General features: G+C 49.5%; 1 protein-coding gene across 1 annotated transcript in view; it reads left to right on the forward strand.

The window, feature by feature from the left end:
* LOC309561795 (cytochrome P450 4B1-like) overlaps positions 1 to 16,876 on the forward strand; it is a 119,353-nt gene that overhangs the window by 98,355 nt on the left and 4,122 nt on the right. The window contains exons 8-10 of the mRNA XM_082265826.1: positions 128 to 318; positions 389 to 522; positions 5,401 to 5,465. Coding sequence (XP_082121952.1) covers positions 128 to 318; positions 389 to 522; positions 5,401 to 5,465 — 390 coding nt within the window. The remainder of the gene's footprint in view (positions 1 to 127; positions 319 to 388; positions 523 to 5,400; positions 5,466 to 16,876) is intronic.

Below are 16,876 nucleotides of genomic sequence, written 5' to 3' on the forward strand. Positions count from 1 at the left end.
ATGCATTACTATACCCCTCAATCTGAGTGTGACTATGCATTACTGTACCCCTCAATCCTTAGGTGACTACAGCTCTTGTGTTTTAATGGAATGTATAAATGGCTTTGTTTTCTTCTGTGTGATGCAGGATGAGAACGGTCGGGGTCTGTCTGATGAGGACCTGCGTGCTGAAGTTGACACTTTTATGTTTGAAGGACACGACACGACGGCCAGCGGCATCTCCTGGATCTTCTACTGTATGGCCCAATATCCAGAACACCAGCAGAAGTGCCGGGAGGAGATCCGGGAGGTCCTGGGGGACAGGAAGACCATGGAGTGGTGAGACCCTTTTGTTACCCTTCTTGAGGGTATTGATGGGATGGAAATACTGATTTGTGTTTTATTCCAGGGAAGACCTCAGCAAACTTCCCTTCACCACAATGTGCATTAAGGAAAGCCTCCGCCTTTATCCACCTGTGCCCTCCGTGTCCAGGGAACTCTCCAAACCAATCACATTCTTTGATGGGCGGTCCTTACCAGCAGGTATGATCCCTTCTTCTACCTTTGTGTGGGAGGAAAAGTCTTTCTGCCATTGTCTCTTGTTACTGGGCTGTGATCTCCCACTGATTGGTCAGCAGTCGCTGTTTAATGACTTTTTGGCTTTATAACCTCTTAATCTGCCCAAATCTGTGATTCCGTTCATACTTCCTTATAATGTCATTCATAAATAAAATATACTGTATAGCAGTGGCGGCTGGTGAAGTTTTAAGATGGGGGGGCGCAAGACCCCGCCCTTCTATTTTGGCCCCTCCCACTTCTCAGAAGCCACACCCCTTATAGACCCCACCCATTTTGTCCCCTGTATTTTGCTTGCGTGAACCAATTCTCCCAATATATCACATATTAAGGGGTCCATCAGTACTAGTATATCCCATAATAGGGAGCAGGGGCCCTATTATAGGATACACTGACTGAGAGTGGCACAAACCCCACAGTACAGACCCCTAGCACAAACCCCACAGTACATGCCCCCTTTCAATGCAGTGACAAGCTTACAGGCCCCCTGCAGAGGTATGGCAGTGGGAGAGATGGGATCAGGCGCTGGGATGGAGGTGGGCGGGATGGGATCAGGCGGTGGGAGGGATGAGATCAGGCAGAGGGATGGCGGTGGGAGAGATGGGATCAGGCAGAGGGATGGAGGTGGGAGGGATGGTCATGGGATGAGGCAGAGCAGAGGGGGATGGCGGTGGAAAGGCTGGATGGATGGATGGTCATGGGATGAGGCAGAGCAGAGGGGGATGGCGGTGGAAAGGCTGGATGGATGGATGGATGGTCATGGGATGAGGCAGAGCAGAAGGGGATGGCGGTGGAAAGGCTGGATGGATGGTCATGGGATGAGGCAGAGCAGAGGGGGATGGCGGTGGAAAGGCTGTATGGATGGATGGATGGTCATGGGATGAGGCAGAGCAGAGGGGGATGGCGGTGGAAAGGCTGGATGGATGGATGGATGGTCATGGGATGAGGCAGAGCAGAAGGGGATGGCGGTGGAAAGGCTGGATGGATGGATGGTCATGGGATGAGGCAGAGCAGAGGGGGACGGCGGTGGAAAGGCTGGATGGATGGATGGTCATGGAGGACTGACAGGACAGGAGGACCACGAGGACTCACTTACCGGTGGTGATGTCTTCTCTTCTTCCAGCAGATGACCTCCACTCCTCGAGCTGCGGCCTGGTGAGGTGACCGGTCCGGTCGTCTGGATCAGATGCTGGTGGTCTCCTCTCCGGTGCCGCCGTCACTCCCATCTGGTGTCCACCCGACTCCATCGTCCGTCCGGGTCCGGTCCACTGCTGAGAATGACGCACGCGAGTGACGTCAGCGGCGCTCAGCGGGGTCAGCGTCGGATGTCCTGGATGCTGTGATTGGTCCAGGCTGGAGGCTGGACCAATCACAGCCAGGAATCCACGAAGTGGGGGTTTCCAAGCAATGTGCCTTGCGCCCAGGTTACGCCCCCATGCCCCCCAGAAGGCAGCCAATCGGTGCCTCTTCTGGGTGGTAACCCCACCCCCCCTCCACATCGGCCGGCGGCGGCGAACGCAATTTTTTTTTTTCAAACTTTATTGCTCGTTTTGTAATTTTTTTTTTCTTTTTTTAGGGGGGGCGGCGCCCTGGCGCCCCCTATGCACCGGCCGCCACTGCTGTATAGCATCATGCAGCCATCAGTCCCTCCATCCATCACTGAAAATGAAAATCCCAAACTGTTAGCACTATATAAATCCTGTATAATAATAATAATTTGAGACATAAAGTACACGCCTGCTATGTATGACACTTTTTGAGTGGAAGGGATAGTGCCTTGTATCACCAAAAGGAATAGTGCCCCATCATTGGTGTCAGTGGGAGGAATAGTGCCCCATCATTGGTGTCAGTGGGAGGAATAGTGCCCCATCATTGGTGTCAGTGGGAGGAATAGTGCCCCATCATTGGTATCAGTGGGAGGAATAGTGTCCCATCATTGGTGTCAGTGGGAGGAATAGTGTCCCATCATTGGTGTCAGTGGGAGGAATAGTGCCCCATCATTGGTGTCAGTGGGAGGAATAGTGTCCCATCATTGGTGTCAGTGGGAGGAATAGTGTCCCATCATTGGTGTCAGTGGGGGGAATAGTGTCCCATCATTGGTGTCGGTGGGAGGAATAGTGTCCCATCATTGGTATCAGTGGGAGGAATAGTGTCCTATCATTGGTATCAGTGGGAGGAATAGTGTCCCATCATTGGTATCAGTGGGAGGAATAGTGTCCCATCATTGGTGTCGTGGGAGGAATAGTGTCCCATCATTGGTGTCAGTGGGGGGAATAGTGTCCCATCATTGGTGTCGGTGGGAGGAATAGTGTCCCATCATTGGTGTCGGTGGGAGGAATAGTGTCCCATCATTGGTGTCAGTGGGGGGAATAGTGTCCCATCATTGGTGTCAGTGGGAGGAATAGTGTCCCATCATTGGTGTCAGTGGGAGGAATAGTGTCCCATCATTGGTGTCGGTGGGAGGAATAGTGTCCCATCATTGGTGTCAGTGGGGGGAATAGTGTCCCATCATTGGTATCAGTGGGAGGAATAGTGTCCCATCATTGGTGTCAGTGGGAGGAATAGTGTCCCATCATTGGTGTCAGTGGGAGGAATAGTGTCCCATCATTGGTGTCAGTGGGAGGAATAGTGTCCCATCATTGGTGTCAGTGGGAGGAATAGTGCCCCATCATTGGTGTCAGTGGAAGGAATAGTGTCCCATCATTGGTGTTAGTGGGAGGAATAGTGTCCCATCATTGGTGTTAGTGGGAGGAATAGTGTCCCATCATTGGTGTCAGTGGGAGGAATAGTGTCCCATCATTGGTGTCAGTGGGAGGAATAGTGTCCCATCATTGGTGTCAGTGGGAGGAATAGTGTCCCATCATTGGTGTCAGTGGGGAGGAATAGTGCCCCATCATTGGTGTCAGTGGGAGGAAAAGTGCCCCATCATTGGGGTCAGTGGGAGAGTTGGTGCTCCAAGGGCCAGATAAAGGTAAGCAAAGGGCAATAACTGGCCCACAGGCAGCAGTTGGGAGACAAAAGACTTTGGCCAGGTTAGGAATCCTGGGATTGGCTGTTGTCCGGTTGGTAGGTATCAGAGAGGTCTATTCATACAATCACCAGGGTAGGGATCCCGGGCCGGGATTGGGTAGGTTGTGTCCCCGGAGAGTATTTGTATTGTGAGGGATTGACTGGAAATGTCTCCAAAGTAAACTTGTTCTCTGGACTTTGCTGCTTTCAGGAAGTTGTATAGAAGGGAATCAGTAAGTAGTGACCCCGACCTCTCCATTGACATGCAAGGACCGCCTCTTTGTGAATCTCCCCATGAAAATAACAAAATGATAAGCAGTTACAAAACCCCGCCCCTGAGGAGATACAAATATATTCTTGCCTTAACCCCCCACATCCACCCCTAGCACCCAGGCAAGAGTGATGTCACAGGCCATCCGGAGAGATCCTGGAACCCTGAGAATCAAACATCCTGGGAAATGACACCCCTGACCAGTGTACTGTAGATGGTGGTAGAAGATACCCCTGACCGGTGTACTGTAGTTGTTGGGAGAAGACACCCCTGACCAGTGTGCTGTAGATAGTGGGAGAAGATACCCCTGACTGGTGTACTGTAGTTGTTGGGAGAAGACACCCCTGACCAGTGTACTGTAGTTGTTGGGAGAAGACATCCCTGACCAGTGTGCTGTAGATGGTGGGAGAAGATACCCCTGACCAGTGTGCTGTAGTCAGTGGGAGAAGACACCCCTGACCAGTGTGCTGTCGTTGGTGGGAGAAGACATCCCTGACCAGTGTGCTGTAATTGGTGGGAGAAGACACCCCTGACCAGTGTGCTGTAGTTGGTGGGAGAAGACATCCCTGACCAGTGTGCTGTAGATGGTGGGAGAAGACATCCCTGACCAGTGTGCTGTAATTGGTGGGAGAAGACACCCCTGACCAGTGTGCTGTAGTTGGTGGGAGAAGACACCCCTGACCAGTTTGCTGTAGTTGGTGGGAGAAGACACCCCTGACCAGTGTGCTGCAGTTGGTGGGAGAAGACACCCGACCCTTGTGCTGTAGTTGGTGGGAGAAGACACCCCTGACCAGTGTGCTGTAGTTGGTGGGAGAAGACACCCCTGACCAGTATGCTGTAGATAGTGGGAGAAGACACCCGACCGGTGTGCTGTAATTGGTGGGAGAAGATACCCGACCAGTGTACTGTAGATGGTGGGAGAAGACACCCCTGACCAGTGTGCTGTAGTTGGTGGGAGAAGATACCCCTGACCGGTGTGCTGTAGTTGGTGGGAGAAGACACCCCTGACCAGTGTGCTGTAGTTGGTGGGAGAAGACATCCCTGACCAGTGTGCTGTAGATGGTGGGAGAAGACACCCCTGACCAGTGTGCTGTAGTTGGTGGGAGAAGACATCCCTGACCAGTGTGCTGTAGTTGGTGGGAGAAGACACCCCTGACCAGTGTGCTGTAGATGGTGGGAGAAGACACCCCTGACCAGTGTGCTGTAGTTGGTGGGAGAAGACATCTCTGACCGGTGTACTGTAATTGGTGGGAGAAGACACCCCTGACCGGTGTACTGTAATTGGTGGGAGAAGACACCCCTGACCAGTGTGCTGTAGTTGGTTGGTGGGAGAAGACAACCGACCAGTGTGCTGTAATTGGTGGGAGAAGACACCCCTGACCAGTGTGCTGTAGTTGGTGGGAGAAGACATCCCTGACCAGTGTGCTGTAGTTGGTGGGAGAAGACATCCCTGACCAGTGTGCTGTAGTTGGTGGGAGAAGACACCCCTGACCAGTGTGCTGTAGTTGGTGTTTGATGATAAGATTTTGTCTTTTCTTTGATGTTGTATTTTTTGTACTTTTTAGGTTCTCTCGTCAGTTTAAATATTTATTGCATTCAACGGAACCCGGCCGTGTGGGAGGAGCCAGAGGTACCGCCATTTATCTTCACTACTATTTTATATTGGTGGACAGGAGGAGGCGGCTGATTTACTGTTTGGGAAATGTTGGCGGATTGGAAGATGAATCTTCTTCTTTTTTTATTTTCTTCCGGTTTGTTTTGGCTTTTGAAATAACAATTCTATCTCAGTGGGAGGAGCCAACCCCCCCCAACCCCTATAATAAACAGTACAATGTACAACCCCCCACATTCTCAGCACACCCCCCCCCCTATAATAAACAGTACAATGTACAACCCCCCCCATTCTCAGCACACCCCCCCCCCTATAATAAACAGTACAATGTACAACCCCCCCCATTCTCTGCACCCCCCCCAACCCCTATAATAAACAGTACAATGTACAACCCCCCCCATTCTCAGCACCCCCCCCCCCAACCCCTATAATAAACAGTACAATGTACAACCCCCCCCCCCATTCTCTGCACCCCCCCACCCCTATAATAAACAGTACAATGTACAACCCCCCCCATTCTCTGCACCCCCCCCAACCCCTATAATAAACAGTACAATGTACAACCCCCCCCATTCTCAGCACCCCCCCCCCAACCCCTATAATAAACAGTACAATGTACAACCCCCCCCCCCCCCCATTCTCTGCACCCCCCCCACCCCTATAATAAACAGTACAATGTACAACCCCCCCCATTCTCTGCACCCCCCCAACCCCTATAATAAACAGTACAATGTACAACCCCCCCCATTCTCAGCACACCCCCCCCCCCCAACCCCTATAATAAACAGTACAATGTACAACCCCCCCCCATTCTCAGCACACCCCCCCCAACCCCTATAATAAACAGTACAATGTACAACCCCCCCCCCTCCATTCTCTGCACCCCCCCAACCGCTATAATAAACAGTACAATGTACAACCCCCCCCATTCTCTGCACACCCCCCCCCCCAACCCCTATAATAAACAGTACAATGTACAACCCCCCCCATTCTCAGCACACCCCCCCCCCCAACCCCTATAATAAACAGTACAATGTACAACCCCCCCCATTCTCAGCACACCCCCCCCCCAACCCCTATAATAAACAGTACAATGTACAACCCCCCCCATTCTCAGCACACCCCCCCCAACCCCTATAATAAACAGTACAATGTACAACCCCCCCCCCATTCTCTGCACCCCCCCAACCGCTATAATAAACAGTACAATGTACAACCCCCCCCATTCTCTGCACACCCCCCCCCCAACCCCTATAATAAACAGTACAATGTACAACCCCCCCCCATTCTCTGCACCCCCCCAACCGCTATAATAAACAGTACAATGTACAACCCCCCCCATTCTCTGCACCCCCCCAACCCCTATAATAAACAGTACAGTGTACAACCAGCCCCCCCCCTCCATTCTCTGCACCCCCCCCCAACCCCTATAATAAACAGTACAATGTACAACCCCCCCCATTCTCTGCACCCCCCCCAACCCCTATAATAAACAGTACAATGTACAACCCCCCCCATTCTCTGCACACCCCCAACCCCTATAATAAACAGTACAATGTACAACCACCCCCCCATTCTCTGCACCCCCCCAACCCCTATAATAAACAGTACAATGTACAACCACCCCCCCATTCTCTGCACCCCCCCCAACCCCTATAATAAACAGTACAATGTACAACCCCCCCCTCCATTCTCTGCACCCCCCAACCCCTATAATAAACAGTACAATGTACAACCCCCCCCCCCCCCCATTCTCTGCACCCCCCCAACCCCTATAATAAACAGTACAATGTACAACCCCCCCCTCCATTCTCTGCACCCCCCACCCCTATAATAAACAGTACAATGTACAACCCCCCCTCCATTCTCTGCACCCCCCCCCAACCCCTATAATAAACAGTACAATGTACAACCCCCCCCCCCTCCATTCTCTGCACCCCCCCAACCCCTATAATAAACAGTACAATGTACAACCCCCCCCCCCCCCTCCATTCTCTGCACACCCCCCCAACCCCTATAATAAACAGTACAATGTACAACCACGCCCCCATTCTCTGCACCCCCCAACCCCTATAATAAACAGTACAATGTACAACCACCCCCCCATTCTCTGCACCCCCCCAACCCCTATAATAAACAGTACAATGTACAACCACCCCCCCCCCCATTCTCTGCACCCCCCCCAACCCCTATAATAAACAGTACAATGTACAAACACCCCCCCCCCCATTCTCTGCACCCCCCCCCAACCCCTATAATAAACAGTACAATGTACAAACACCCCCCCCCCATTCTCTGCACACCCCCAACCCCTCTAATAAACAGTACAATGTACAACCCCCCCCCATTCTCTGCACCCCCCCAACCCCTATAATAAACAGTACAATGTACAACCACCCCCCCATTCTCTGCACCCCCCAACCCCTATAATAAACAGTACAGTGTACAACCACCCCCCCCCCATTCTCTGCACCCCCCCAACCCCAACCCCTATAATAAACAGTACAATGTACAAACACCCCCCCCCCATTCTCTGCACACCCCCAACCCCTCTAATAAACAGTACAATGTACAACCCCCCCCCATTCTCTGCACCCCCCCAACCCCTATAATAAACAGTACAGTGTACAACCCCCCCCCCCATTCTCTGCACACCCCCCCAACCCCTATAATAAACAGTACAATGTACAACCACCCCCCCCTCATTCTCTGCACACCCCCAACCCCTCTAATAAACAGTACAATGTACAACCCCCCCCCCCCCATTCTCTGCACCCCCCCAACCCCTATAATAAACAGTACAATGTACAACCACCCCCCCATTCTCTGCACCCCCCCAACCCCTATAATAAACAGTACAATGTACAACCACCCCCCCATTCTCTGCACCCCCCCAACCCCTATAATAAACAGTACAATGTACAACCACCCCCCCATTCTCTGCACCCCCCCCAACCCCTATAATAAACAGTACAATGTACAACCCCCCCCTCCATTCTCTGCACCCCCCAACCCCTATAATAAACAGTACAATGTACAACCCCCCCCCCCATTCTCTGCACCCCCCCAACCCCTATAATAAACAGTACAATGTACAACCCCCCCCCTCCATTCTCTGCACCCCCCACCCCTATAATAAACAGTACAATGTACAACCCCCCCTCCATTCTCTGCACCCCCCCCAACCCCTATAATAAACAGTACAATGTACAACCCCCCCCATTCTCTGCACACCCCCCCCCAACCCCTATAATAAACAGTACAATGTACAACCCCCCCCCCTCCATTCTCTGCACCCCCCAACCCCTATAATAAACAGTACAATGTACAACCCCCCCCCCCCCTCCATTCTCTGCACACCCCCCCAACCCCTATAATAAACAGTACAATGTACAACCACGCCCCCATTCTCTGCACCCCCCAACCCCTATAATAAACAGTACAATGTACAACCACCCCCCCATTCTCTGCACCCCCCCAACCCCTATAATAAACAGTACAATGTACAACCACCCCCCCCCCATTCTCTGCACCCCCCCCAACCCCTATAATAAACAGTACAATGTACAAACACCCCCCCCCCATTCTCTGCACCCCCCCCCAACCCCTATAATAAACAGTACAATGTACAAACACCCCCCCCCCATTCTCTGCACACCCCCAACCCCTCTAATAAACAGTACAATGTACAACCCCCCCCCATTCTCTGCACCCCCCCAACCCCTATAATAAACAGTACAATGTACAACCACCCCCCCATTCTCTGCACCCCCCCAACCCCTATAATAAACAGTACAGTGTACAACCACCCCCCCCCATTCTCTGCACCCCCCCAACCCCAACCCCTATAATAAACAGTACAATGTACAAACACCCCCCCCCCATTCTCTGCACACCCCCAACCCCTCTAATAAACAGTACAATGTACAACCCCCCCCCCATTCTCTGCACCCCCCCAACCCCTATAATAAACAGTACAGTGTACAACCCCCCCCCCCATTCTCTGCACACCCCCCCAACCCCTATAATAAACAGTACAATGTACAACCACCCCCCCCTCATTCTCTGCACACCCCCAACCCCTCTAATAAACAGTACAATGTACAACCCCCCCCCCCATTCTCTGCACCCCCCCAACCCCTATAATAAACAGTACAATGTACAACCACCCCCCCATTCTCTGCACCCCCCCCAACCCCTATAATAAACAGTACAGTGTACAACCACCCCCCCCCCATTCTCTGCACCCCCCCAACCCCAACCCCTATAATAAACAGTACAATGTACAACCACCCCCCCCCCCCCATTCTCTGCACCCCCCCAACCCCTATAATAAACAGTACAATGTACAACCACCCCCCCCATTCTCTGCACCCCCCCCAACCCCTATAATAAACAGTACAATGTACAAACACCCCCCCCCCCATTCTCTGCACCCCCCCCAACCCCTATAATAAACAGTACAATGTACAACCACCCCCCCCATTCTCTGCACCCCCCCCAACCCCTATAATAAACAGTACAATGTACAACCCCCCCCCCTCATTCTCTGCACACCCCCAACCCCTCTAATAAACAGTACAATGTACAACCCCCCCCCCCCCATTCTCTGCACACCCCAACCCCTATAATAAACAGTACAATGAAAAACCATCCCCCCCATTCTCTGCACCCCCCAACCCCTATAATACTATAATAAACAGTACAATGCACAACCACCCCCCCCCCATTCTCTGCACACCCCTATAATAAACAGTACAATGAAACCCCCCCCCATTCTCTGCACACCCCTCCCAACCCCTATAATAAACAGTACAATGTACAACCCCCCCCCCCCCATTCTCTGCACACCCCTAACCCCTATAATACTATAATAAACAGTACAATGTACAACCCCCCCCCTCATTCTCTGCACACCCCCAACCCCTCTAATAAACAGTACAATGTACAACCCCCCCCCTCATTCTCTGCACACCCCCAACCCCTATAATAAACAGTACAATGAAAAACCACCCCCCCCCCCCATTCTCTGCACACCCAACCCCTATAATACTATAATAAACAGTACAATGTACAACCACCCACCCCCCCCCCATTCTCTGCACACCCAACCCCTATAATAAACAGTACAATGTACAACCCCCCCCTCCATTCTCTGCACCCCCCCCAACCCCTATAATAAACAGTACAATGTACAACCATCCCCCCCCATTCTCTGCACACCCCTCCCAACCCCTATAATAAACAGTACAATGTACAACCCCCCCTCCATTCTCTGCACACCCCCCCAACCCCTATAATAAACAGTACAATGTACAACCACCCCCCCCCCATTCTCTGCACACCCAACCCCTATAATACTATAATAAACAGTACAATGTACAACCCCCCCCCATTCTCTGCACACCCCTCCCAACCCCTATAATAAACAGTACAATGTACAACCCCCCCCCCATTCTCTGCACACCCCTAACCCCTATAATAAACAGTACAATGTACAACCCCCCCCCCCCATTCTCTGCACACCCCTATAATAAACACTACAATGTACAACCCCCCCCCTCATTCTCTGCACACCCCCAACCCCTCTAATAAACAGTACTATGTACAACCCCCCCTCCATTCTCTGCACACCCCCAACCCCTATAATAAACAGTACAATGAAAAACCACCCCCCCCCATTCTCTGCACACCCAACCCCTCTAATACTATAATAAACAGTACAATGTACAACCACCCCCCCCCCCATTCTCTGCACACCCCCCAACCCCTATAATAAACAGTACAATGTACAACCCCCCCACCCCTCCATTCTCTGCACACCCCTCCCAACCCCTATAATAAACAGTACAATGTACAACCACCCCCCCCCCCATTCTCTGCACACCCCTATAATACACACTACAATGTACAACCACCCCCCCCCTCATTCTCTGCACACCCCCAACCCCTCTAATAAACAGTATTATGTACAGCCCCCCCTCATTCTCTGCACATCCCCAACCCCTCTAATAAACAGTACTATGTACAACCCCCCCCCCCATTATCTGCACACCACAACCCCTATAATGAACAGTAGAATGTACAACCACCCCCTCATTCTCTGCACACCCCTATAATAAACAGTACAATGACCAGATCACCCCCACCAGTAGCAGAACTATCAGGGGTGCACCAGTCGCACTGGGCCCTGGAGTTCCCCCACTGTAGGGGGGCCCAAAAGCCCGGGATGTGTCTCCAGGGTTGCTGGCTGCAGTTACAAGCAGAGAGTGTATATTACACCTCTCACACTGCCCAGAGCCCGCACTGACAGCCCCCTCCCCCTCCTCACTCAGACAGGAGAGGAATTAGTTGTGGTTTTAATAATTTGGATTGTGTGTGTGTGTGTTAGTGTGTGTGTGTGTGTGCGTGCGCGTGCCTCTTACCCTTGTGTGCTCCTCAGGCTAAAACTGCAGTGCAGAATTTCCTCCTGTCATTGATTCATACTATAACTAGATATCTGAGATTGTGGGAAATGCTGGCAAAGTTTGTTGATTGAGGTGCTGGGTGCTGAGTCTTCTATAATTGCTGTTGTGTTAGCCTGTTAGGCCCTGACTGTTCACATGTAGCAATTTGGGATTGTGGGAAGAATATCCCTGTGATTCTGCCCGCCACCCCACACCCAGATTCCAATCCAAATCGCACGGCAATGCTGGCAAAATGCAGCACGTGTGTTTGTGTTCTATTCATTTTTAGTGACACCAAAATGTGGTGTGGTTTTGCTGTGATTGTTGAGCAATTTATTACACAAGAATCCAAAACCACACCATGTTTTGTTGCCACTAAAAATGAATGGAACACAAACACATGTGCTGCGTTTTGCCAGCATTGCAGTGTGATTTGGAATTGCAGGCAGAACGACGGGGATACTACCAGCCTGTGATCCCAAATCCCTACATGTGAACAGGGCCTTAATGACATCAACTAAGGCTGGGCTGGGTCTTCCGTTGTGTTTCCCGGGTGTACCGCATTCTTCTCTTTTTCTGTATGTATGGACTCTGTGGTGTCAGCAAAGTACCACTTCTCTTGTCCTGTATGCCTGCTTAACAAAAAAGTGTGCTTTGCTGCTTCCTTCCACAAGATGGTGCCCTTTGCATCTGCCCAGTAAAGATCCCAAATTACTACATGTGAAAAGTCAGGGCCTAACAGGCTAACACAACAGCAATTATGGAGGCCCCGGCCTCAATGTATTTTATAGGTACAAGGAAGCCCAGGTTTTGTTTAATCATGTCCCCTACACCCTCCCACTCTAATGTTTTACCACACCCACTTTTTTGCTGCGGCACGCTATTCACTTCCTCCCTGTTATGTCAGGTATGTTCTGTATGTATGAACAATGCACAGTGCCGCTTCTCTTATCTGCCAGGTTAACAAAAAAATCAGTAAGTGCTTCCTTCCACAAGATGGTGCCCTTTGCACCTGCCCAGTAAGATTTGCTAATACAGTGCACCACCCTGTAGGCAGTCCAATGGCTGAGGGCACTGTACACTGTGTTCTGGTGAGGGGGACACAATAGCACAGCTGGGGAGATTGCTGTACTAACACAGCAAGTTTTAGTACAGTGATTTGTCAAGTTTTTTCCTTCAGCCAGTACCCAGCTTTAGAATGGACAATAGCCAACCAAACTGGGCAATGTTCATAAGAACTGGAAGAAGGCAAAACTGAAATCAGGCTCAAATTTCAAGAGGATCTGAGAAAATAGAATTAAGAATGTGATTGCTTACTATGAGCGACACATCGTTTTTCCTTTTCCAGCTTTTTTTAATTTGGTGCAATTTGTTTTATTTAAAAATACTTTTTCTTAGTACCTACTGCTGAACACCCCCCCAGAACAAAAATGTATCTATGGCCCTGCCTCTACCAACACAGCAGTCCGCTGGGGTTTTCCTGGTGTAGTGCACTACAAGCCCCAGCATGCTATGCCAGCGTATGTGTGTGTATAGCACAGGCTTGTAGGCCTTGCTTGCTGACCACAGTGGCGGAACTCCAGGATCTGAGCCTCCATCCATGGTGAGTGACGCTTCCTTTCTTATCTCGCCAGCCTCTATACACACATACTGTATGTAAGGGAGACTGTAATGTAAAAGGGGACTCTGATGTAAGTGGGAGCTTTGGTGGGCAGAGACTCCCCTTACCTCAGGATTCCCAGAGCACCCCTTACATCAGAGTTGCTCTTTACATTACAATCCACAGAGCTCCCCCTTAGGGCACTTTCACATGGGGGGGACTCTGTAAAGCGGATTTGTCTGCTCAGCGAGGGATCTCTCTGCTGATCTCCTCTGAGCAGATGGATGACAGATCTGTGCCATCTCCACTTGTGTAGAGCGGACACGGACACAGCCCACTGTTCTCTATGGGCCGGTCTGAATGTCATCCAATCCGCTAGATGGATGGTAAATGGATCCCCATCCATCTGTTTTCATTGGCTCAGATGCAGTCTAGTGTAAATGGTCACAGGTCTCTTTACATCTGCCTCCCTATACAGAACAATGGGTGGTCCGATCGGTTCACATATGTAAAAGGGCCCTTACAGTGCAAGTGGAAATTCTGCAGACTCTGAAGTAACAGGGGCTCTGGGAACTCTTGATTAAAGAGGAATGCTGGGAACGATGATATAAGTGGGGGCTTCAGTTATCAGAGACCCCCTTATTACAGCGTCTGCAGTGTTCCCCTTTACATCAGAGTTCTCACTGTTCTTCCTTAAATCAAAGTCCCCAGAGTTCTCCCTTATATCAGAGTCTGCACAGGCCCCCCCCCCCTTACAGTGTAAGGGAACTCTGCAAGTTCAGATGTAAAAGGGAAACTCTGCATATTCTGATGTAAAGCAGAACTCTGTGGACTTTGATGTAAGCGGGGACTATATATATATAAAATTATAATTGCTAGTTGAAAAATGTAAAGTAATGCACCTGGGGGCCAGAAACCAGAAAGCATGCTACTCACTAGGGGGGGGGGGAACCTCTGGGTGAGTGTAGGATGGAAAAGGACCTGGGGGTACTGGTAGACAACAGGCTTGGAAGTGGCATGCAATGCCAAGCCGCCGCAAGCAAAGCCAACAGAATACTGGGATGTATAAAAAAGGGGATTCACTCCAGAAATAAAGAGATTATTCTTCCACTCTACAAGACTCTGGTCCGGCCACATCTGGAGTATGCTGTCCAGTTCTGGGCACCGGTCCTCAGGAAGGATGTGCTGGAACTGGAAAGAGTCCAGAGAAGGGCAACAAAAATAATTAGGGGAATGGAGGACATCAGCTATGAGGAAAGACTACAAGCACTGAACCTATTCTCTCTGGAGAAGAGACGATTGAGAGGGGATATGATATCAATGTACAAATACTGTACTGGTGACCCTAGCATAAGGAACAAACTATTCAGAGAAAGGAGATACAATAAGACACGTGGCCACTCACTAAAACTTGAGGAAAGGCGGTTTAACCTTAAAGTGTGTAAGGGGTTCTTCACTGTAAGAGCGGTAAGGATGTGGAATTCTCTTCCACAAGCAGTCGTATCAGCAGGGAGCATTGATAGTTTAAAAAAATTATTAGATGGGCATCTTAGAGACCACAACATACAGGGGTATACAATGTACAACATACAGGGGGTATACAATGTACAACATACAGGGGGTATACAATGTACAACATACAGGGTGTATACAATGTCCAACATACAGGGGTATACAATGTCCAACATACAGGGGTATACAATGTACAACATACAGGGGGTATACAATGTCCAACATACAGGGGTATACAATGTACAACATACAGGGGGTATACAATGTACAACATACAGGGTGTATACAATGTCCAACATACAGGGGTATACAATGTACAACATACAGGGGTATACAATGTACAACATACAGGGGGTATACAATGTACAACATACAGGGGTATACAATGTACAACATACAGGGGTATACAATGTACAACATACAGGGTGTATACAATGTACAACATACAGGGTGTATACAATGTACAACATACAGGGGTATACAATGTACAACATACAGGGGTATACAATGTACAACATACAGGGTGTATACAATGTACAACATACAGGGGTATACAATGTACAACATACAGGGGTATACAATGTACAACATACAGGGGGTATACAATGTACAACATACAGGGGGTATACAATGTCCAACATACAGGGGTATACAATGTACAACATACAGGGGTATACAATGTACAACATACAGGGGGTATACAATGTACAACATACAGGGGGTATACAATGTACAACATACAGGGTGTATACAATGTCCAACATACAGGGGTATACAATGTCCAACATACAGGGGTATACAATGTACAACATACAGGGGGTATACAATGTCCAACATACAGGGGTATACAATGTACAACATACAGGGGGTATACAATGTACAACATACAGGGTGTATACAATGTACAACATACAGGGGTATACAATGTACAACATACAGGGGGTATACAATGTACAACATACAGGGGTATACAATGTACAACATACAGGGGTATACAATGTACAACATACAGGGTGTATACAATGTACAACATACAGGGTGTATACAATGTACAACATACAGGGGTATACAATGTACAACATACAGGGGTATACAATGTACAACATACAGGGTGTATACAATGTACAACATACAGGGTGTATACAATGTACAACATACAGGGGTATACAATGTACAACATACAGGGGTATACAATGTACAACATACAGGGGGTATACAATGTACAACATACAGGGTGTATACAATGTCCAACATACAGGGTGTATACAATGTCCAACATACAGGGGTATACAATGTACAACATACAGGGGTATACAATGTACAACATACAGGGGGTATACAATGTACAACATACAGGGGTATACAATGTACAACATACAGGGTGTATACAATGTACAACATACAGGGTGTATACAATGTACAACATACAGGGTGTATACAATGTCCAACATACAGGGGTATACAATGTACAACATACAGGGGGTATACAATGTACAACATACAGGGTGTATACAATGTACAACATACAGGGATATACAATGTACAACATACTGGGGTATACAATGTACAACATACAGGGGTATACAATGTACGGTTAAAAGCAAACACACACACATCATAGGTTGAACTGGATGGACTGATGTCTTTTTTCAACCTCACTAACTATGTAACTATGTGAAATTAACATGTTCAGTACCAGATTTGTGTCAAAAATTGTCTTTACGGGGACATGGGGCAGAGACTGAGTCAGGGCAACAGCTGGGATCAGTGATAACCCGTCACTGCTGTCACTGATAACCCGTCACTGCTGTCACTGATAACCCGTCACTGCTGTCACCGATAACCCGTCACTGCTGTCACTGATAACCCCT

Source organism: Pelophylax lessonae (assembly GCF_965119305.1).
Source record: "Pelophylax lessonae genome assembly, chromosome: 8".
Classification (NCBI taxonomy): domain Eukaryota; kingdom Metazoa; phylum Chordata; class Amphibia; order Anura; family Ranidae; genus Pelophylax; species Pelophylax lessonae.